The following is a 24,255-nucleotide window of genomic DNA, read 5'->3' on the forward strand; positions in this document are numbered from 1 at the left end:
TTCATACTCACGTATGAAAGTTTGTCATTATTGAAGCAAACTATCAGTATTCCCGACCTTATCACTCGACGCAAGTTCTCTCCTTTATCGTTTTTTCATTCCTTGTACTACGATGGCTCCCCGTTCACAGCTGATCGCATCGCCCCTGCCCATCATGTTTCATCCCGGTCTGATCATTCCCACAAAGTGCAACCCATCTTCGCACGAACACTGAAATATCAAACATCACCCTTACTATTATCCATGGCAGAGTGGAACTCGTTACCGGCTGACATAGTTTCTGAAACTGAGTTATCACATTTCCAAACAAAACTTTCATCGCACCTTGGCCTAAAAAATTCACCGTGATATTTTCAGTATTATCGAAGCATTGTCTTATACGCTCAACCTATGTATCTTTCAGCGACTGCAGTGATGTGTACTTGCAATTTGTATATAGTTATTCTTTGTATTTGTGAACTACTGTGTGCCAATAATCTGTATTGCGTTGTTTTCATGCCCTCCCCCCCTATGTAATGCCCACTTGGGCCTTTAGGGTATTTAAATAAATAAATAAATAAATAAATCTCTGTAACAAAAGTACCACTGAAATCACATTCGCAAAGTGTGGTAAAACTCATAATTTGCGGCTACTTAAACAATATTTTCAGGCAATTCATTCCATTTTCTTATCGTAGCAAACAAATACACACAAAAAATAACAACGCAAGATGTCACTTCTGAAAAGAAGTTCACGAACGTTGAAAGAGTGGCAGCACTTTTGCGACTCACAGGACGGGGGCCTTATGTCGTTATCTTTATTCCCGTTTTAGAGTCGTGTATATTATGAAAAAAAATTTAATGATAACTCTCTCCGACGCGGACTGACCAGAAAATTTGGAAGCGAACTTATGCGCAGAGGTGTATTTCACGTACTTCTCCGTTCCTAGCTTTAAGAAATCTGTAAAGCCTAATTTTGATCACACTGCACATTTCAGTATGTTTGGTAAGGCAACTACGAGCCACGACCAAAGTTAACATATTACTAATGCGAGCAGCTTGGGCAACTTTGTGGAAGGAAAAACAAGAGAAATGTAGTACAAATAGACACGGTAAGTACTACTTCTTCCCTTTGGTTACCTTTTGAAAGAAACAGAAATGTAGAAAATACTTGATTCCGGGTTCAGATACCAAAAGTTAGGTTAGCAGATAATTTGGCTCTTTACGAAAGTCATGCACTCATAATCAAACGTCACAGAAGTGATGGTCGCTGACGTCAGTGACCATCTCCGCATCTTTCGTCAGACATAGTAGTACTATGAAAAACATTCGGTATAATACCAAGGAATGGCATCTCCGCGTAAAGCGAATGATTTTACGGCCCGTGGCATTCATTTGCACTCGCAGCCCTCGGTATGGTCATGTGCACTGGCTGGAGCCTGTGGAAAACCGCTATACCGTGCACCACACCCGCACCGCGATGGACGATTTTCCCAAATTACCATTTCTGGATGAAATACTTGAGAACTACGACCGTCGGGCATGGCCCACATTCGGAACACGTGAGTCATATATAGAAGCGCATTCTGCACTTCATACAAAACGTAGACAAACCTGCCTCTGAAAATTAGTTTTCATAATTTCTATTGTAACCATCAACCAAAATACGTGCGCAACCGGAAAAAGAAGACTATCATTAGCCTTCATAAACCCTGTCCTGCTCCACTTGCGCCAATCTTGTAGAGACATATCCTTTTGAAATTAATTTCTGCCCCCCCCCCCTCTTTTGTTCACTGCTGCCGTCCATTCCTCTTTACTCTAAGGGACGCACAGGTCACCTGCCGTTCGCATTACCTACTTTAGCCATGCCCATTTCTTCGTGATTTCAACTAAATATAATTTGCTCTCATTTCTGCCCTAATTTACTGCACCCGCTTTTTGCCTCTTCCGGTGAACCTATAAGTTTACTTTCGGAAACAGCTCGCTGAATTTCAACCAATCTCGTCGGCTTTCAAGTTATTGCTCCAGATGGGAGCACCGGTAGGAGAGAATTATTATAGATTTTCATATTGATGGATACCATTCATACCATAAGTTACCATTCATTACCTGAGAAAATCTGCCAAATGCACTCCACCGCATTCCTCTAGGACAAACTATTTCACTCTCACTCGTGGTCGAGGATATGCGCTCACTATCTGCCTTGTGTATAGAAGTGTTCGCTTACCTTTTTCAATGCTTCACTGTCTACTGTAAACTGTCGGTCTTTTCCTGGACTGTTCAAGAGTGCTTCCGTTTTCTTCATAAAGGTTTCTGCAGCACATTTTCGTATTCGTTCAGCTCTTCAAACATGCTCGAATTTCCTTTTCTGCTTCAAAGGCAGAAAGGACGTCATCACATAATTGTAGTAAATGACCGGTGTTTCGGTTCGAGACTTCCCCACTATTGCGAAAACGATTATGTTGGTCACATTTTGAAAATTTAGCCAGTCCTGGCGAAAAAGACAACGTTTTCATATCGCTGAATTTAAGCAAGAGTGCATGCTGAAATTTCTTGCTGGTGGCATCTATACAGATCTTTTTATTTTTCATTTATTCTAGCACTTCCTACAGAGGTAACGGTTTACATCGATATATACAACATGGGTCCGCTCAATTCAGGAAGCATGGTAAGTGAGTTCGTTTCTGTCACGAGGAGTAATAAGCGATAAGATGACCGAAATCAAATAAACAAAACTTGTATCCTTCGCAGCGTAAGCCTTTTTTTTTATAGCGAGTTTTCCAAAAGAAAGTGGCACCTAAGTGTCTTTATCTGTACCTTAACCTTATGCCTTCAGAACTCCGCTTCCGGCTTTTAGCATCTCGGAGTCAAGAAACACAGATGTAGTGTGTGGTGTCTGTAATTAAGTATTTTTTTTATGCATGAAATGCATTTAGCTCTCTATTCTCTGTAAACTAAGGTGAACATTTTCTGAAGCTGAAGCCAAACCCGAGGGCGAACATAGGAAATAACCTGACGGCGAACTTATTCCGAAATATTCAGAGCCTTTCCACCCGCATGGTAGCCAGAAAGGGGGAAATATTTAGGCCAGAGTGCAATTTAAACCGAAGGCGGAGCAAACCGATCAACTTCGTTCCCTGCTGCCTAAAACCACTTTGCCATTGCAGCGAGAATAACTGCTAGTCGCGGTGGGGATCGTCGTCTTCATTTTCTTTCATATTTTTTATCTGCGGCGCATATTTTAGTCAGGCCACGCGCAATCCAAAACAGCCACACAGGAACACATTTCACGCCTTAAACACAACACGAACCTTTCGCTTAAAGTACTTATCGATACACTTAAGAACACGCACACAATCCCAGTACCTCAAACCCACTGCCTCCAATACAGGCATCCTGAATCCCAACCACAACGCCGAGATCATAGAAGCAGAAGTCAGAGTGGCCCGCCTGGCTTTCCGTTATAACTCCACCGCATATGAGTTGACCGAATCTCAAATAGTATTCCGAGGTATTCATATGACGTCACGGGCGCCATTTTGTAGTACAGTGCACCACCTCAGCAGTGCAAACCGGAGCAGGGGGCGATAAGCTCACTAGATACGCTTGCATCTTTTCGCCGTGCCACATGCGCCACAAAATGGCTGCCGCTGTGACGTCAGTGCATACTCTCTTGGATGATCAATCGATCGCCCAGCTCACGAGGTACCTCAACACATGCTGGCAGGAGGGCACACTCCCCCGGTCCCGGCGTCGCGTCAAAATTCGATCAACACCCAAGACACACAAACCCCTTATACATGCAGATCTCCGTCCCATCTCACTAACTTCATGTTTGGGCAAGCTCATCGAACACGTCGCCCTCACCCAACTCACCTAACACATTCTGGAGCAAAACCTCTACCCGCACAGCAGGGTGGCTTCCGTCCCCATCTTTCGGCACAGGATGCCGTGCTCCAACTCACTCAGGACATTTTCGACCCTGTCTCCCTTGAACATATGGTATATAGACCTATATTCAAGCATTCCTTACTAACCACACGGCCGAAGTTCACTTGGGCCACTACGAATCCCTCTATAGACACTTAATGGGTTTGGCACGCCGTAGGGATCAGTCTTCTCCCCTGCCTCTTCAAGTCATTCTGATCACCCTTGCCCGTAAAGGCCGATTTACACGACTGTCCGTTCGCCCGCGACCCGCGCACTACGTGTTCATGCGTCACCACATTGAGATGCGAGCTGTCTGCCCGCGGCCTGATCAGCGAGCCTATCAATATGCTGACGTATGAACACGTGATGCGCGGGCCGCGGGAGTACGGACCGTTGTGTGAATCGGCCTTAAACCACAAACCGTCGCCCACGTTCGGCATATCCTCTGTGCCGATGATATCACACTATGGATCACCCATGGCAGTTATGGAGACATAGGGGATACCTCATAGTCGGCTGCTACCTCACCCAAGCACACGCGCGGAGTACCGGACTATCCTGCTCTCCAGGGAAGTCAGAGGTCCTCATACTGCGCCCCACCACCCGGAGCTCCCCCGCAGCCCCAATCACCGCGATACTGGAAAACTGGCACATGCCGAAGATGGACACTCACCGGGTCCTAGGCCTCCATATCGAGAGAAACGGGAAAAACAGATTTATCGCCCGGAAACTTAAACAGACTAAGGTGGCGGTCTCTCACCTCATCCGCCGAGTTTCCTGATCTCACCGGGGCATGAAGGAGAATGACCTGTGAAGTCTCATTAATGCTTTCATCCTCAGCCGCTTTCTATACACTCTCCCCTACCTAAAACTGCAGGCCGGAAAAATATCCACCCTAGGTTCCACGATCCGAAAAGCATTTAAGAAAGCATTGCACCTACCCCTAAACGCCTCAACCGAAAGTCTCATGCATCTCGAGCGATACGGGAGCTCATCGAGGCTCACGGACAGACAATATATACGATCCTTGGCATCCGCTTACCTTCCACGGGTAACTCATCGTGCAGGATGCGACCAGACTTATCTCGATTGATCGCATCCAGGCGGAGCCGATTCTACATTGTTCCGGACTGTTGTAGCAGCTTTGCGCGCCGTATGTTAAAAGCTCGCTATAAGCTTTAAATTAAGCACAGCCGAGAGCAGCGGGGATTCTGTTCGACGACCGCCGAGCACGCTTCTTGCTTTCGTCACCGCCGAGTGACTTAGTGCATTGTGGGCGCAGGTCATCTCAGAAAACAGTTTAATTTAGAAGCTCTTTTCGCCGTCTTCGCTCACTGCCTTGACTCCCGTCACGACTTCGTGATAATATAGTCTCTTAGCCCCACCGTTGGCACATCATTTGCATGCCGTACCTTCGCAGGATTACGACCTCGACGTGTACCTGCAACAGTCGTGGTACGACCCCCGGCTAAGCCTCCTACGGTTCGGCATCAACGAAACGGTCATGCTGAGCGGACAGGCCATCACGGAGCTGATCTGGAAGCCCGACCTGTACTTTGTGAACGCCAAGCGCGCTACCGTTCACGACGTCACGGCGCCCAACGAGCTGGTCCAGATTACGCCCGACGGATATGTTCTGTACGGGTCGAGGTGACGACAGCATTAACGCTCAAGCTTGCTAAAATTGCTAGACAGTACGAGCAGTTGTGTTATGAAAGTCCGCGGTGAAATAACATTTCAAGATTAATCCTGCGCCTTCTAAATGACCTGGAGAAGTAAATGGCTTCATTTCAACCTGAACAGCTGCTGAAGGACACTTCTCCAAATATATCGCCGTTGTAGGAAAGCAGGACGCACGAAGTATGAGTTAGAACGGCAATGTCTTCGTCCTTTCTGTAGCATAAAGGGCAGACATCGGAGCCTTGTGCAAACGACATTGTGGTATCACCATCATCTCGCAAATTCATTCTCAACTTTTTCTGTCTATCCCCTTCCTTTCCCGTAGTGTGGGATAGAAGACAAACGACGGGATCCTCAGAGCAACCAATCCATCCTTCCTCACAACACCAGACCGCGGACTTTTCAACTCTTTTTTTCACGCGAAGAAACCAGATTTCTATCAATTGATTTTAGCCACGCGCAACTGCTTTCTCAAAATTTGAGCTCGCACATGCTGTAAGCGCTTCATTTCAAAGGTTCATCGCCGCCTTTAAATGGAGCGAGGCTCAGAGCCACGGCCAATGTCATCCCTGATGGCCGGCAAGCCCAGTTGCTGCTACTGCCGCTGCCGAGATTTTGTTCTTTCGGTGTACGAGTTCGTCCAAGCAAATTCAGTTTCACGCCCAGCCTGTTATCTTCCGTCCACGTCTGCGTACGTCCTGTCAAGCCAGCCGCGTGATAATGCATACAGTACAGACCGAATTTTACTACATCGGGTGAATCGCTATCGCCAAATACTATGGGTAAAGTGGAGAATACCAATTTCGCAAAACACCTCAACGGCGCGACTTCGTAAAGTCGTCTCAATAAAATTGTTAGTAGTCGTCTCGTTAAAGTACAGCACACGTGTATCCGAACTTTCGCGGAAGAATTCTGCAATCTGTTGAGTTTTATGGCATGTAGGCAACTAAGGCCAATATGCGCCAAGCTCAAGGTATAGAAAGATTGTGTTGTGTTTACAATAATCTGAAAAAACAATGCATCTTCAGATAAGAGCATTGCTGGGTGGAATGATAAGAGTGCAAGAATTCTCAAGCTTATCTTATGTCCTGGTGCTCCTCCCACGAATGTCAAAGCCAGAGTGTTCAGCGTCATACTCTTTTTCCTTTTCTTTCAGGGTTCGTCTCAAACTCTCCTGTCACATGTACTTTCACCTCTTTCCCTTGGATAGACAAAAGTGTTTCGTTGTTATCAGACCATGTGAGTGTGACGATTACTACTTTCAAAAGAAAAAAAAATGTAAATATCGCCGTTCGTGCAGTGGCTATTCAAACATTTCATTGATAACAACATATGTTGTACCATGCCAATAACAACAAAAAGAACCTGTTTTTCTTTTTTTAACAGATGCACAGAGAACCGACCAAACCAGGATTTCGTGGGCGCGCGACAAGCCGGTTTCCTTAGAGTTTGAGATCCAAATGGAAGAATTTGATCTCGTTGGCTTCTACACAGGAGAATTTGTCGAGCGCCGTCAAATTGGTAAGATTGGTAAAGTCAGTAGTTACTAACACTGGATTTCACTAGAAGTTGCTGTCATCCCTACAGTCTGAACGCGGAGCTTCGGTTGTGAGGCACCAGCAGCCGACAGATAACTTCGGTTAAGCCATCACAGCAAAAACATTGCTTGCGTCAATATTCTCTTTTTTTACTAAATGTGGTTGCAAGCACCTTAAGGAAACAAAAATTCTTTTAATTCAAACGTGAGAGCAGATTTAAGAACAACAATACCGACAATATATGTAGTTGAGAGAACGAAGTTTTTTATGTTTACGCATGGATGGTTTTCTGCTCTGCAGAGTAAAAAATATTTCTGTGTTAGATATAAGTCATCCTTGGCACCAGTAATGCCTGCACTGTTCATGATCAGTTTTCAAAAACCTCCTTTAGTCAAACTCGATTTTACAGAGTGAAGAAATTCCATGTAATGGAGCCGGCGTTATTAGGGATAAAAAATACACAAAATGAGTCATTCCTGATGCTCTCGTTAGTGGAGCAAGACAAAGAAAGCTGTCCCTCACCTTAAACCCATAACAGTATGGTATGACCTACGTAGAAAGCAGAAGCCTTGCTGGTGGCAGCTGAAACGATGCTTCTTTGAGCACAGAAAAGGTCACTGCAAAAAGATTATTGCAGCAGCGCTAGATGGGTGTACAATACGTCTTCATTGGATGTCTGATGCGTACCCACACTCTGAGGCAAGGCACTACTCTTTGCAACTGCGGCAACGACCAGTTGGGAAAAGAGTGTGAAGATGAAATACCTAATATACTTTGTGGTGGCTCTTAATAATTATTTAAACCATGAAACATCAATTTACAAATTTTGTAGGAACCTAGATGAGATACAAAACTTTTGCGAAAACCGAGTAACGAAGTAAACAAAATGCGTTCTTCGTTGCTCTTGTTGAATACTTTCAAGGGGGAAAACTTGACGCCTTCCTGGGACTTTTCTTCATTTTGTCGTGTAACTTTTACAGACACTTAAAGATGGGCGCTCGTGCTTCAGCTCACGATGCCAGAGCATACGTGTCGCAGAACTCTGACGAGGTGCCGCGCTTCAGCAGTTAACCGTGTAGCCGTTGATCATGTTGCTTCATTCCTGAGCTATTTACCAGTCAATAATAAGCAGCTCAGTGATTTTTTATTTTTTCTTTCGGGAACTTACAGCAGTTAAATTTGAGGAAAAATGATTCTGCATGCGCTTTCAGGGAGTATTGCTGACCGAAATTTTCTCGCTTTCAATAAATAACCGGATTAGGCAAAGCTTTTGGGAAAAACGGCTAGAAATAGGATCTTTTTTTTCTCTGATTAAAAGAATTTCAGTTACAGCATAGGACGCTGCTGTTACCATTTGGTTATGCTCTAGGTCTGGTCTCTTCCTTAAAAATCTAGCTTGTCAAGTTGAAATTGCAAAATTGTTAACGCAAATAGACGGTGTGGAGGAGGTAGTATTAGGTGAAGCGGCATGGTCGCTGAAAACTAGTAAAAAATTCATATACCTCCGCTGTGACCGGCGCCAACATGGCCGCGACTTTCGTCGCTGAAGCAGCTATTGCGTTTAGAACGCGTTTTTTGGCCGCCGCCTCATCCAGATGCGTCATTCAACTGTGTTTCACGTACTAGCAATGACCATGCAGCTTTTCACTGACTGTCCTTGCTTTTCTTTTTGAAAATTCCTCGATTTGATCGCTCTGCACAAGAGTAATCTTTGTACACGTTGTGTACTTTTTAAGGTTGCGGAGGTCTAAGTTTTATCAATTATTTCCAAAGCTGAAGCGTGCGAAATATTTGCTTTCAACACTGTACTCTAACTTGACCTCATATCATGGCTTGACTGCTTTGGAAAACGCAAGGACTGTCTCCCTGCTAAAGAGGAAGCTTATGGAGAGTAGAGTTCATTTCGAATCAATCATGGAAGTAGTTTCACAGCCTTGGTCGTGTCCTTAAGTTACATATGAAATATTCTCTGTTAGAGGAATGTAATAAATTCCCAAAGCTAAAGCTGCGTCTCTTGTATCAGTTATGAGGCATTCACTACAAGCTATATTTAAAAGATTGCATGCTGAAATACCTAGGACACTTTGCGTCCGCATCTCACCTGTGACTTCATCCTTCCTGACAGCCAGTGTCTTGTAACCACAGTGTCGATCTGTCACGGACTGCTCTTGACTGTAAAGACTTTAGGCGTTCGGTTCCTCAGTGGTTGACGCTCACTTAATGTTCAGCAATTTCGGAAAAACATTTTTGAAAAATGGATATTTCTAAGATACTTTTACAGAAATATTGAAGGTAATGGTCTGGTCTTCTGCTGTACACCAAAATCATTACTTTAAAGCGTTTCCATCGATCGGATCGAACAGTTAAGACTCCCACAGAAAACCAACGGGGAACGGTTTTGACGAGAGCAAGAAACAATAGAAAAAAAAAACGAGACTTCGCGCAGGTGATCGGTGGATATATTGATTGTTGCAGTGAAATCAAATTATATGAAAAATTGTGCTCATAAAAGGTTTCCCATTCGAAAATGCTTTTGTCCAAAATTTTTGAACGTGTACACGGTAACCGTCAGCAAGGAAGGAGCCAAGTGCCAAAGCACAGACATTGCGTGCACTAAGCGGTAATTTGTTTTGGTGCGTGCAGTGGCCGCCTTTCTTCCCTAATTTCTGCCTGCTTAGCTGGGCCAAATATCTTTCTTGGCTGATTCTGCACGCAGGCAGCTTTAGCACGTTGAACGCCACGTTCCTTCTGCACCGGCGAATCGAGTTCCACCTCATCCAGACGTACTTCCCCACCTGCCTGGCCGTGTTCATCTCGTGGGTGTCCTTCTACATCACCATGCAGCTGCCGCAGATACGCGTCTTGCTGGGCTGCACCACGCTGCTCACGGTGCTCTCGATCGCGTCGTCCATCCGCACAGTCGCCCCTCGCGTCACCTACGTGAAGGCCATCGACGTCTGGGCGACCCTGTGCATCATCTTCATCTTCGCCGAGCTCGCGGAGACCACCCTCGTCAACTACCTGATTCGCATGCGCCTCAGACCGCACGTCATGCGCAGGGTCGACTTCGGCATCGCCAATCTGCTGCACGTGAGTGTGGTTGCTTTTGTGCATTACTGTGTACAACTGAACGTGGCTTATAAGCTTAGTTCTACGTAAAAAAGTTAGCGGAACACACGAGACAATCACAAGAAAGGTGGACAGGACAACGCGCTACTGACAACTGATTCTTTATTGAAAGAAACACGTTATATATAGGCACACCGTCACACCACCTATCAGCTGCAGCAAACGTCGCTATTACGTAAAACATCATAAAAGCGATAAAAGACACAAAGACTAAAAGCACGACGTAGCTAAAAACGATAAAAGCGGCGGAAGAACATTAAAAAGCATGACACGTGGTGTATAGGCTTGACAAGTGGTGTATAAGGTTAGACCAGACGGGAAGATGTACGAACACGATGTAAATGAATGCCGAACAACGCCCAATGTGACGAACCTCTCACATCTAGTTTATGGTTTGTGGTGGTTCAACGTCCCAAGCGACTGAGGCTATGAGGGACGCCGTAGAGAAGGGCTCCGGCAATTTTGGCCACCTGGGGTTCTTTAACGTGCACTGACATCGCACAGTACACAGGCCTCTAGAATTTCGCCTCCATCGAAATTCGACCGCCGTGTCACTTCTGGTGCCAGTTGATTAAACTGCTGTGGTATAATATATGTTATGTGTTTAATTATGTATACGGTTTCCTTTAGGCACGGGACTCTTTTCGTTAATGGTAACACTTCCCGTTTCCCCAGTTGTTCTGGAAGCTTACCTACTTCTGAATTATAAAAAAAAACGGCAACAATAATTCTAAAGGCCCCTTAACTTGGCTCGGCTATAAGAGCTACGAGCACGAGGCAACAGCTTTCTCACGTGTGTCATTTTCATGTGGTCAAGGGTCAACCTCAGTGTTTCTTATGTTGCACTTACTGCTTGTACACTTGAAGATCATGCACTCTACGGTTGAGCAATGTCGAGTGCTGCCCTTACACTGGAGGCAGACTCGGACGTTCACTCGCTCAATAAAAAAATATAAAGTTTATGCCCCATAATAGATTTAAGAGATTGCATTAAACAAATTTTAACCATTCGATCAAGAACTTATGGTAGGGAACACGGCGGGAAGAATATCGGTACCAGCCAGAAAGCGCTTCTTTCATGAATATCAAACGTTAGCTGCCATACATTGCGGGAAATGCGAGCAACTGCCCCAAAGAAACAGCGATGAAAAGAACGTGTAACAATAAAACGCAGGTGCGGAAAGCTACGCTCGAAAGCGGTGCTCATATATCCCCGCAAAGCAAATAAACTTGGAGGTTAACAAGAGTTTTAGCCAAGTAGAATGTGATACCCTCACGTAGTGATGACGGCAGTCCGGCAGTCAAGAAGACAGCGAAATGCGCTTCCAAAAGAAACTGTTTAGTCGATGAACCGGCGCACAAAGAACTGAATGACTCGGCGGTGGCGATAGCAGCAAGCGTGCTCGGCGGTCGTCGAACAGAATAGAATGCCTGCTGCAGTCGGCCGCGCTCAATTTAAAGCTGGCGTTGAACTATCGAGATAAGACGCCAAACCAACTACAATAGTCAGAAACAATGTGGAAGCAAATGCGCGTGGCTGTGATCCCGCATCACGAACGAAATGATAAAATCGAGCTAGGGGCTTTGAGCGTGAACAAACAAACAGCAAAAAGGCAATATCAGCTTGTCTTTCTTAACCGCTCATTGTAGTGACAAGTGTGCATTTACCACAGAAAGCTATATACTGCAGTAATGAAAGATCCGGTTAATGGAAAATGTAAAAGCCACTTGGACTTCCGAATTTCGTGTCGAAAATATTAGTGGAGTAGTGCGCAGTCCCCTACCACCTGATTGCATTTTTTTTTTGTGTGTATGCTGTACGCAGTATGCCCGACATGGTTATCCAACGGACGACTTCTTGCTGAAGCTAGACTCCAACTCCAAGCTCGAGCTGCACCGCAACCTGAAGAGGGCCGAAGCCATTGACAGAGCCAGCCGCTACATGTTCCCGCTGTGCTTCGCATTCTTAAACCTAGTCTACTGGCTCTACTACACCGACCAAAGATATGAACGTTTCTACATAAGTGCGATGTAATGAGAGCACTGCGAAACTGCTTTATGCCAATATAACAAAAACTGCAATGGGATCTGACGCATGCACGGCCAAGTGACACCTCATTTTGACCCCACTATTCATTTGCAGGTACACTAAGTAGAAATAGAAGTAGGCCTGTACCAACAGCTTACCGAGTTATAACCACAGAAACCGCTCTCACCAAAAACGGGGCCTTTATAAGTTGTACGTTAGAAATTGTCGAAAAACATTGGCAGTGGTCTAGTTCTGGTTAAACATGGAGGATTGCAAAAGCAACAAGGAGAGAGGCGACGGAGAGCGCGCGGCAGCGGCGGCGGCCCCGGCACGCTAGCTATGCGCCGCTACTGGGCATGCGCAACTGGCGAGCGCGGCGGCGGCACCTCTGAGTCACCCGCGCAGCGACGGCGGCGGCGCCCCAGCTTTGCGCCGTGTGACGTCACTGCTTCTGGCGCATCCGCAGTATGGCCTTTTGTCAGCTCCGCGAAATGGCTCGGCGACTCGCGTAGTGTTGTTTTCGCAACAAAAAACAAAAGCAGGTGTCGCAAGCACTGGCGTTTTCATAAACGAAATGGGTTCGTCGACATGGAATTTTGGGCGCTCATACCAGAGGTTACACTACACAACCATTCACTTCAAGCCGAAGGCAACCCGTCCACAAGTTTGAATCGACTGGCGAGAAGATATTTAAATCCAATTTTCTCGCCGTTACATGTACAGGGTCCGTCAAAAGTTCCAAGGCCACAGGGTTTGCTTTTGAGCAGCATAGTCGGGCTGTTGAGATACCCTCGAAGCTCAAATCATCTGTAAAGAATAGAAGAAGGATCGTTCTGCCATCTGAGAACCTCAATAGCTCTATCGGAATCTTAAGTACCAGGATATACTGATGAAAAGCGGACCATGTGGCCTGGGAATTTTTGACGGACCCTGTACATCCTGCAGCCAAACAAACGTCAAGATAGCCAGTAATAGGCGTAGAGTCAATTTTTATTGCGAACAGTAATTTGATAAGGTTGTCCTCAGTGGCTTTTATATATATTCGTGCCGCATAAGGTGAAAAAAGATCACCTTCTGCCTTAGTGCGCCTCCTCACTCTGGCCAAATCGCGCCTTCAGCGCCCCTGCTCCATGCTGTCAGCCTCGCCTTTAGTGAGGGCAATTGTTGATGCGCCACCGCCAACACGCATTTTCATTTCGGCCTTAATTATCGACGTCTCCGACGGTTGTCTTTTTTGTCTTACGCATAGCAAGTGGCTTTCACAGGCCCTCTCGTGCTCTCTTAGTCTCTTGTTTGGGCCCCTCCCCGTCCGCGCAACGTATGTCCGCTTACAGCTAATCAGAATATTTTAAATGACGTGTTCGCCGCATTGAACATAGGTTGTATCGTGTCTTACGCCACATCCGGATTTATTTTTTCTGTTTTTCTTGTTCGTTCAGCTTTTACCACCTGTGTTCAGTGCGGCGAAAACGTCATTTACAATATTCCGCTTAGATATAAACGGCCATACGTTGTGAAGACGGGGAAGCGCCTAAAGAAGAGACTTAAGAGAGCACGAGAGGGCCTGTGAACAAGTTGCAAAATCTGGAAGTCTGACACCTCACTGCGAAAAATGCAAATGTATTCCACGACTAAAAAAGCCGAAGGTTATAGGAATAGCTATCAGCAGGAAAAAACGAGAAACCATCAAAGATTTTGCCGTGAAGATTGCGCCAGATAAGCAATGCGTCTGTGCACCTTTGATCATTTTAGGAAAAGCCGAATTTGCCTATCGGAAGGACCGCAATCTTAAGGTTTTGTAATGTGCACGTGCTGGCTGTGAATGTTTTTTTTTTCGTGCTTCATTTCTCTTTCTGCTTTTACACGTGAAGACGCAGATCTATACAGTGCCCATCTTGTTGTGCATGGTATGACGTCGTGGAGTGTTTTTATACTCGTCTCTTCCGAAAAATAAACAACTGTTAGCAGCGCTTCGTCGTGTGTCTGTTCCTGGGCCAGTTAGAGATTTCCAAAAACGTGTGATGAAATACCAAATAACCCCTGTAGTGTGTCTTCTAATATGAGAGCGATGGAAGAACTTTAAAAGCAAGATTTTGTTACGCATCGCAAGAATGGACTATTACCTTCAATATTTCAATAACAATACAATACAATGTTCCAATATTCAAGATTTTTGTCCAAGAAAGCTGGACTCAAAATTTGGTGTCTCGAGTCCTTTAAGAAAATCAGCTTATGTTATCAATACAATTGTAATATTACGCACTTTCTCCCATAGACGATGTCGACAATACCTTTCTGTCTCATCGGTGTATTGCTGGACAGAAATGATGTCTCTGAAACGTACACATTATTCTTCGTCAAATGCAACATCATGGATGTCACGACCCTTCGTTCCTTACATGCGCTGTTAATTAAGTAATGAATCAGGTATGAAGGCAGCAGCGGAAACCTATACATAAAGTATTCATAATCGACTAGTTTGTACTCGCTTCGAAGGGTGTGAATTTACATTCGTTCTACCAATCCGAGAAAAGCTGTACAAATGCTTGACAACAAAAGTGCAAAAATATTGAATATGGTCGATATCACATGTCCGTATTTCTGCAAATGCCCAAATGAAAATCATCCAGCTGGGTTTGCTTAGCATTGCTCAATGTCACCTGAAGCTTTTCTTTCTTTTAAGCATGAAATGCTTTTAGCTCCCGTTGTCGGCAGTGTGGTGACGTCACGCCGAGACCGAGAGCCATCATCCGGGCTCTGAAACGAGAACATCCGGGCACCGTACGAGACTTAACGAGATTTAACGAGACTCTTTAAGCCCTCCTACGCGACCGGCATGCAAGCGCCGGTTGGTCTCCAAACGAGTCACAAAAAATAACTGCTGCTAGTGCCTTCTCAATGTTTATCAAGATATCAGTCGAGCTCTGCGTTTGATAATGCACGAAATTATAATTTCCGATTTCTAATAACGCGTGTAAAAAGCACATACATGCCACAATATTTAAGCATGAAATGCTTTTAGCTCCCGTTGTCGGCAGTGTGGGGATAGTCACGCCAAGACCGAGAACCAACATCCGGGCACTGAAACGAGAACATCCGGGCACCGTACGAGATTTAACGAGACTCTCTAAGCCCTCCTACAGGACCGGCATACAAGCGCCGGTAGCTTCGCGCCGAACGGGTGGTGGCGTTCCTCCCTTCCTGTATGGTGCGGTTCGGGTGTCCACCGAGATGACAGAGAATTACTGCGCCATTTCCTTTCCTCAAAAAGCGTTCCGTTCAAAGGGCAACGCATCGCGCCGAACGGGTGGTGACGTTCCTCCCTTCCTGTACGGTGCGGTTCGGGTGTCCACCGCGATGACAGAGAATTACTGCTCCATTTCCTGTCCTCAAAAAACGTTGCGTTCAAAGGGCAAGGCATCGCGCCGAACGGGTGGTGGCGTTCCTACCTTCCTGTAAGGTGCGGCTCGGGTGTCCACCGAGATGGCAGAGAATTACTGCGTAATTTACTTTCCTCAAAAAGCGTCGCGTTCAAAGGACGAAGCATCACGCCGAACGGGTGGTGGCGTTCCGCGGACTGCCTGGCAGCGCTACAACACGCTGTCGCGTTCCACTCCTAAAGGCGAAGCTTAAGCGTCATTAATTAGCAGTTTATTAGTATTTAGTCATCAGTCATTACACACTAATCAGTAATTTGTCATTACTTCGTCATGAATTATGTGTGACGTAATCCAGTGGTAACATCACCAGTGTCACATAGGCAAAGTGGTGCTGAAAACGCTTTCGCCTCTACGCACTTCGGACAGTTTCGAACGCGCTGCATATGCATTCTTGTCAGGCCTGCGTCTTGTCGTGTCCGCGTGCGCTTCGCATTATGCCCGTAAACATTTCATGCTTACTCTACTCTCGGTTACGGGAGAGGCAGAGTTTTTTTAAATCTGGCTGTGGACTCCTGTGCGGTGCAATTGGCTTGTCTAAAAAAACTACTTAGATGCTATTCTGGACCCTGCAAAGCCTTGCAGAGGATGAGTGACGTCAACTACGAAGTTATACCGGGTGCTCCTGACTAGCCGCCTCGTCAACCACCCAGCTGCGAAGTCTACGTTTTGCGCATGAAACCGTATACTCAGTGGGAGCGGACAATGGATTCTTCCCTCTTAGCTCTATCTGGCTTTCCTTCGGCGCCTACCGTTGCTCCATGCGTGCGTGCGTGCGCATGTGCTTGGCAACGCGTACGCGCGCACGCGTTAAGCAGGGGGGCATGCTTACTGGCGCTTGTATGGAAGATTATGAAGTTTGGCTGCCACCCAGCTCGTGAACATGCTCTCTGGGTGCCCTCAGTGCTGTAATAAGAGAGTAATTACTCATTGTCATCCACCCAAGCGCAGCCAGATGGCTACAAAGGAAATCTATACAGCTTCCTCAGAAACTTCGTAATTAAAAGAAAAATTCCTCCCGGTCCGAGACCACCGATTCACCGGAGCAGGCCTGGGTCCCAGGTTCCGGGTCCCGGTGGTCCTAGGTTCAAACCCCGGGCTAGAATTAATGTTTAACTAGGAATTTTCTGAGTAGGTTGTATCCGTCTGGCTGCGCTTGGGTGGATGCCAATGAGTAATTACTCCCTTATTACAAAGCTACTCCACCTTGGGGGATTCCCCTAAATATTTGACCTGCCCTTGGTGCTCCTGCACTGTGGATAGAAATACGAATACATGGGAGTAAAAACTGAGTAAGCTGTCGTCTAGTGCACTCCCTTTTAAGAGGAATGCGCTAGCGGACAACTTACTTCGTCAGCAGTATTTAATCCGAGTTCGGTTTCGGTTTCGGATTCGATTCCGGTTCCACACCCTGGTCCTGACAGATGCAGTTTAATTCTTCTTCAATTGAAATTTTCAATTCAATTGAAATTTTTATCGCTAGTGCCGTTCTGATCCCTATTTTTGCGTATTTAACGTTGTCGCTAAATTTGCAGCATTTAAACCTTCATAAGTAATATTCAACACTCCAGCAAGAGAGCAGCAGTTCGCAATTGGTGGCGCGGTGCTGAAAGTAGTAAGAGAATATGTCTATTTAGCGCAGGTAGTGACAGCTTATCCGGATCATGAGAGAGAAATAACTAGAAGTTTATAAGAATGGGGTGGAGCGCATATGGCAGGTTCTCTCATATCATGAATGGCAGTTCGCTAACATCCGTCGAGAGAAAAGTACACAACAGCTGTATCTTACCGGTACTCACCTATGGGGCAGAAACGTGGAGGCTAACAGAAAGGGTTAAGGACAACGCAGCGAGCTATGGAAAGAGAAAGGATAAGTGTAACGTTAAGAGATCGGAAGCGGGCGGACTGTGTGAGGGAACAAACGCGGGTTAATGACATCCTAGTTAAAATTAAGAGGAAGAAGTGGGCTTGGGCAGGGCATGTAATGCGAAGGCTAGATAACCGCTGGTCCTTAAGGGTAGCGGAGTGGATTCAAAGAGAAGGCAAGCGTAGCAGGGGGCGTCAGAAAGTTAGTCGGGCGGATGAGATTAAGAAATTTGCGGTAATACGGTGGCCACAACTGGCGAAGGACAGGGTTGATTGAAGACACATGGGAGTGGCCTTTGCCCTGCAGTGGGCGTAGTCAGGCTGATGGGGATCATTTATGATGGTCAGCAAACTTTTTCACCTCTGCCTTTTTCACAAATTATTCTATCGCCCGCAATTTCAAGCCGAACTTATCTCACCACCTCGGTACGTATCACCAAGAATAGATCACATTCATAAGGTTGGCATCCCTTTCTGCGGATCAAAAACTTTTTTCCAGTCATTCGTACCACGCACATCGAATGAGTGGAATCACCTTCCCTCTTCGACGGCCACCATCACCGATCATGAATTATTCAAGAATGTTACATCTAACATTGTCTAACTAGGATTCATTTTATACTGTGTTATCGTTTTTTTTTCCTTTTTTTTCTATTTCCTGAACACCTTCGCTAATAATGTATGCGTAGAAGTCATGTTTGTACCTTGTCTGTTTCATTAACTCCTGTTTATTGATCACATTTTTTGTTTTGTAACCACTCCCCTCTGTAATGCCGTAATGGCCCTGAGGGTATAGTAAATAAATAAATAAATTATGATGATTGTCACCGGTGTAGCACATCAGAATTCAGCTAATATGCGCGAACGATCAAGCTGGTTAACTTATAATGAATAGTTAGCCTTTTAACTATTACGGTTAGGCACCTCAATTATTTTGAGGCATGTAGCCCACCGTATGCATTATCTATGTTATTTTTAGAATTTCGAAAACGCGGTTACTCTCGGCGCTGTTACTCAACAAATACGGCTATTTCGACGAGCTATGTTCACTAGAGAGGTTGCGTTGCATGCAAGCTGCTCGAAAGGACATGTATTTTGAAGCCATGTAGCCAAAATTTCTTGGACCATAGCGCCGAGAGAAACCGCGGTTTCGGAATTCTAAAAAATTGGCAGCGGCTTAGCTGTAGTTAAGCCTGGATATACAAGCGAAAAGGTTCAGTTACGCCTGGTTTGACGTCATGGCTGTCGCAGTTGGCGCACCATGCACTGGGAGCACCACGATAACGGTGGCGGCGTTCGGCCGTCCACACAGTGCCTGTACGGAGGGGGAGGAGGAGACGCGCGTGTAGTGAATACAGTGCTGTCTTAGAAGGTTGCTTAAGAGACATGTACTGTGGTGTCCATTCCTTTCGGGTGTACACGAAGATATGAGAGACAGGCATTTTCTTTCCTTAAAACCAATTTTCATTTCATTTCATTTTCCTTAAGGCCCTTACGGTGCTGTTCGGGTATCCACCTAGATATGAGAGGGACAGGCGGAGTTTCCTTCCAGCGGTAACTCCAGCGGCCAGCGGTAATCAGATCCACTGCACCGCTAACAATGCTATGTCGGAACGAGCGGAACTTCTGAAAAAGGATATTTTTAAAAATTGTTTAAAGACTTAGGTGGAACACCCTTTATAGCGAATGCACGGAGATCTGCTGTTGTCCGAGTAATTCTTTCCCTCAAGCGGTTCCTAACTCTCCCCATTTTGTTATCTCCAGTTGCTTGTTCACTACACTGATAGATCGCGGCGAGTTCTCATACCACTACTGGCGCTGTGGTGCAGCGGTTAAGCGATGCGCCACTGCACCGACAGGCACCTGTTTCAAACACGGCTACCGGTGTGGCTTACGACACCACGGTTGCTCTTCCCCGAGTAATGCGGAGAAGGCGTACCTTCCAGAAGCCCCATTCCTGCACAAATAGTTCCTCGGGAGGCTGTCTATATTGCAAATTGGCCTGCTGTAGACCGAAACATTTTTTTTTTTTCACTCATTTTAACTTTTGCTAAGTCGTTGTTAGTACGGCCTCTGCTTCCTCTTCCTGACGTGTGGTGAGAGGGACTACCCTCAATCCACCTGCCGCGTGCCAAACGTAGCAGGTGCCGAGAGGACATCTTCCATTATAACCTGTTCCCATGGCGACCTCCCTCAGGCTGCGTATTACTTGCTCGCGTAAGAACTTCCTCCGTGCGCGCTAGCCACCTTCTGGGTCCTTCCAAGGTAGCCCCATCCGCTCCATCCCTCCTCTCCTCTACTAGTGGAGACTGGATTCTCTCTAGACCCTTGACACCTGCCAGCCTTGGCAGCTGGGGAGATTCCCCAAACCTACATGACACCTACATGACACCTACCACGCTTGGCAAGTGTACGCTTTCACTGACTCCGACCAAGACGCCAGATAGTTTTATTGCGAAAGCAATACTACTTGCACTTTCCAGGGTGACCACCATCGTGCCGCGGCGGTGACCACCATTGACCTTCATTTGACCTTGATTGCATTTGTTGGATTAGATTGGGTTACATTGGAGTACATTAGATTGGATTGGACTGGATTGGACTGGACTGGATTAGATTAGATTACATTACATTACATTAGAGTAGATTACATTGGATTGGATTCGATTGCATTGTATTGGATTGGATGGGAGTGGGTTGGATTAGATTGGATTGGAATGGATTGGATTGGTTTGGATTGGATTGTATAACCGATGCATCGCCACAAGTCTAACCACAAGCACCACCACCAGCTACACTACCAGCTGTACCATGGCGTAGGTACGGATATTGCTTTCGCAATTACCGGGCTTAACGAAGCTAAGCCAAAGCGAATTTTTTTTGCCTCGTGGTCTTTCTAATGTTATCGCATAAAATAAATGTCCGGTTGTTGTTGACGAAAGCGGTCCGTACCCTTCGAGAACGAGCGCAAGCTGCACTGACCCTCCGAGCCCCAAGGTACCCCACTTTGCACGCCTACCACGCTACCCCTTCGACGTACAGCGAATGGGTCCGCGAAACGACCAAGCCACATCTGGACACAGCACTGCAGCTACTCCAGCCATTTACCCCCCAAACGTTCCTTAAGATCGCCTTTCTTTGCTACGAGGATGCGGCGACGGGTGAAACACGAGCCGGGCAGATTGCTCTGGGAAGTCGTTGCGTGCGACGGCAGTGAAGCAAGCCTGGGATGTGGCAGGCAACGTCTGCTGGAGTCTGAGACGTCGAACGGCAGCCTCGGAGATGTGCGGCTCAACATCGCTGGCTTTTGTGACCCCACATCAGCCCCGCTGCTTGAGACCGTACCTTTCCACTCCGAACATAAGCCGCCGTTTCCTCCGGCTCTTCCAAACTCTCTCTTTCTCGGCGCAATTCGATCTCTGTATGTCGTGTTGCACTTTTGTTTAGTTCGTTCAATCGCGTAACATTGTGTTCGTGTATGCGTCATCTTTTTTAGGTCATTGCATCAGAAGTGCACGTGTAACAAAGCTGCACATGTTACTTTCACCGTAACTTCTTTTTTGTCTAATTTTTGTAGCTTTAATTCCTCAGTCGTGCATGCTGCACTGCCTTGCGTTTTATAAATAATGCTGTTCTCTTGAGCGCTGTGCGTGATGGTGTGTTGTTGCAACTTGATTCTGAGTAGAGTTTTTTTGCTGTCTAATCTGCCGTGTGTGTCCCATGTCTGCAGGCAGCGGTGAGTCAGACGTGACCCCTGTCGCCGGCCAGCAGTCCGAATATCTCTTCGTCCGCAAGTGTGGTGATGTAGTTTGCTGAGATGCCCTCTACAAACTTATGAAGTGTGCAGCGGAGGGCAGGTCGGCCAAACTAACTATGATACGGTATGATTCTGCCGCAGCCTGGAGAATATCCTGGCTGAAATCTTTCCCGAACTGTCTTCTGAGTTCCTACTGACTGTACTGTGAGATTTTCGTGCGCTTTTCATGGCAGCGTTTTTTCAGGCGCTTCAAGAAATAGCACACTGACCTCGCTCTTAGCTGTTATTGGCTACCATACCCAACAATTCTGAACAAAAGCATTTTTGAACAGGGAAGTGTTTATGAACGAAAAATTTTCATATATTTTAAGATTTCGCTATGGCAATCAATATTTCTACAGATATCCTTCTGACAGGCAGATATCCCTCTGGAGGGGTTGCTTTGCCTGTATGCTTTCGATAGCGCATGTATTTTGCGCACGATGCAGACAAATTTTGTCGACCAACAGCACTGAGGGTAATCACGTTTTCGAAATTCTGAAAACTAGCATGGCTATTACTAACGACCTTCATATATTTAGTTGTATCTAGGCGCCTAACTCTAATAGTTAGAAAGTTCATTATTAAACATTATTTAACCAGCCTGCTACTTGGGATGATTCACCGGTTTTCTGGTGTCCGCTAACACTGGTAATTGTATGCCACAAAAGCCATGTTTTTACCCCTAGAGACCTACTTTTGAAAATTTTCGAAATTGTTCGCTGAAATACCTAGTACATCTCGTTCATAACTGAACTCTGCCTTTGAACCAAAAATACAGAGTCCCCCCGTGAAAGAGAATTTCAGCAACTCGAAGCTACCCTCATTGACCCAGCCGGAAACGTCTTCTATGGCCTCCGACGCTGCCCCGCCAGGCATAGAAACAATCGAAGGAGGTCAGTGTCAGGCGCCGAAGGTGTCCTTAAACACACACGCCCGTCGAATCTGTTCTGTCAGCCGTAAAGCGACCATGCCCTGCTTCGGGCTGCGCCTGCAGAAGACGACTCTGCCGTTGGCTCTGCTGCTCTCTTTGGGGCAATTTTCAACGTGCCGTGCTAAGAAGTAAGTTCACCTGTTGTTCCTATTTATTGCAAACTAAGTATTTCAGAGGTGAACTCATCGCTATTCTGACTACGAACTGCTGTAGAATTCCAGCAAAAGAACAGTATGGAATGTCTGAAATAATTTGAGCCGAAGGTAAAACATAATTTACACATGTAACTCTAATATGAAGTAGAATGGCCGCTTTGTACCCAAGAACGAATTTTGTTGTCACTTCTGCACGGGTGTTAAAAATTTGTCATGGGAATGAGCTATGCAGACAAAAATTTGTTTCCTTAAAGAACAAAGGAAAGAGTGTACTTTTCACTCGTACTTATGGAGTAGTCCTTCTTTGAATCTGGAATCTTAGCAAGAAGCAACGATTGCTTAGCAATGCTATAATTACCTATTGAAGAGCTGTTGTTTTCATAAAAAACGTACAACGCATTTTGTAGTCTCCTGAAGTTAACTTAAAATGGAGAAGACATGTGTCAACAGGTGCCTAGAAGGATTCCGACGTACATCGTGCGCAAATATATGCGTATCTAGTTTGCCCGCTACGTACATTATTTCGCTTTCTTTAATTAGATCATTTAAACAAAATGATCGTTTCACGGGCACTCTCGCAGCACTCCCACCGCCAGCAACCCCGGAGCAGACTTGAGTCGTCATAGTTGGGAGCTGTCGCGGAAGATCGCGGTACTGGACGACGTCTTGGATCGCTATGACAACCGGGCGTGGCCAACGTATGGGACAGGTGGGCTGACAGGAGCTATGAGGCGAAATCACTGTTCTATACCGCTGCGCAAGGGGCGGTTGAACTAACAGGACCGTCTTTACCTGTCGTTCTACCGCAGGGGAGCCGACGAACGTGTCTGTCAACCTCATCATCTACGAGCTGGGCCCTCTCAGTGAGAAAGACATGGTTCGTTACATTGCCACGGATTGTTATCATCACAAGGAATGTATGTTACGCATACTTACTGCTTTGACAAAACATCACTACGGCGGAAGCTAAAACTACTTAATCATAAATTACAAATGCGTATAGAGTGCCACATTATCGAATGCAGATAGAATTTAATTAAACACATCGCAACTTTGGTTGTTGTTATAATTTGTTTAGGAGAGTTCATCAAGGAGGAGTAGACTCCAATTAAGAGAGTAATTGTTCAGAGGTAAGGGAATAAGCTTTCACTTCTGACATTCCGGGTGTTTCTGCAAACACTTTCAAATATTTTCAAAAATAGGATTTTTGATGTAAAAATATGGAATATGGAAGTGTTAGCGGACTCCAGAAAACGGGTGAATCATCTTAACTAGTAAGCTGGTTAACTAATTTTAATAATTAACTTTTTAACTACTAGAGCTAAGTGCCCAGTTTGCAATTAGAGATTTGTAGCCGGTCGTAAGTGATAGCCATATCAGTTTTCAGAATTTCGAAAACGCTATTATCCTTGGCGCTGTGACTCGCCAAAAGCTAGCTTTTTCGCTTAGTTACGTACACTGGAGGGCTTGCTTTGCTTGTATGCTTACGAAAGCGCATGTATTTTCCCGCGATGCAGCCAAACTTTGTCGAGCCACAGCGGCGAGGGCAATCGCGTTTTAGAAATTCTAAAAACTTATATGGCTATTACTAACGACATGCTTCAAATCTATAATTGCAACTAGGCGCTATTTAAGAAGTTAATTATTAAAAATTAATTAACCAGCTTACTAATTGAGACGACTCAAAGGTTTTACAGTGTCCGCCAACACTGGTAATTTTACGCCGCAAAAGATGTATTTTTATCCCAAAAAGCCTGTTTTGGAAATTTTTGAAAGTGTTCG

General features: G+C 45.7%; 1 protein-coding gene across 1 annotated transcript; it reads left to right on the forward strand.

The window, feature by feature from the left end:
* Positions 1-1,459: 1,459 nt before the first annotated feature.
* On the forward strand, positions 1,460-12,291 carry LOC149339160 (glycine receptor subunit beta-type 4-like). Its single transcript, XM_089550410.1, has 7 exons — positions 1,460-1,541; positions 2,580-2,647; positions 5,330-5,559; positions 6,746-6,828; positions 6,976-7,110; positions 9,844-10,217; positions 12,082-12,291. The coding sequence occupies exons 1-7, from the start codon at positions 1,460-1,462 to the stop codon at positions 12,289-12,291; spliced, it is 1,182 nt and encodes a 393-aa protein (XP_089406536.1).
* The last annotated feature ends 11,964 nt before the right edge of the window (positions 12,292-24,255 follow it).

This window comes from Amblyomma mixtum, chromosome 6 (genome assembly GCF_055824585.1).
Source record: "Amblyomma mixtum isolate Tamu chromosome 6, ASM5582458v1, whole genome shotgun sequence".
In the NCBI taxonomy this organism is placed as follows: Eukaryota; Metazoa; Arthropoda; class Arachnida; order Ixodida; family Ixodidae; genus Amblyomma; species Amblyomma mixtum.

Bases quoted from the DNA above. Each gene is read 5' to 3' on its own strand.
- LOC149339160 (XM_089550410.1), top strand. From the start codon at position 1,460: ATGGACGATTTTCCCAAATTACCATTTCTGGATGAAATACTTGAGAAC. The intron at 6,829-6,975 runs GTGAGTGTGACG...TTTTTTTAACAG, and splicing joins TTTCGTTGTTATCAGACCAT to ATGCACAGAGAACCGACCAA. The intron at 10,218-12,081 runs GTGAGTGTGGTT...TGCTGTACGCAG, and splicing joins GCATCGCCAATCTGCTGCAC to TATGCCCGACATGGTTATCC.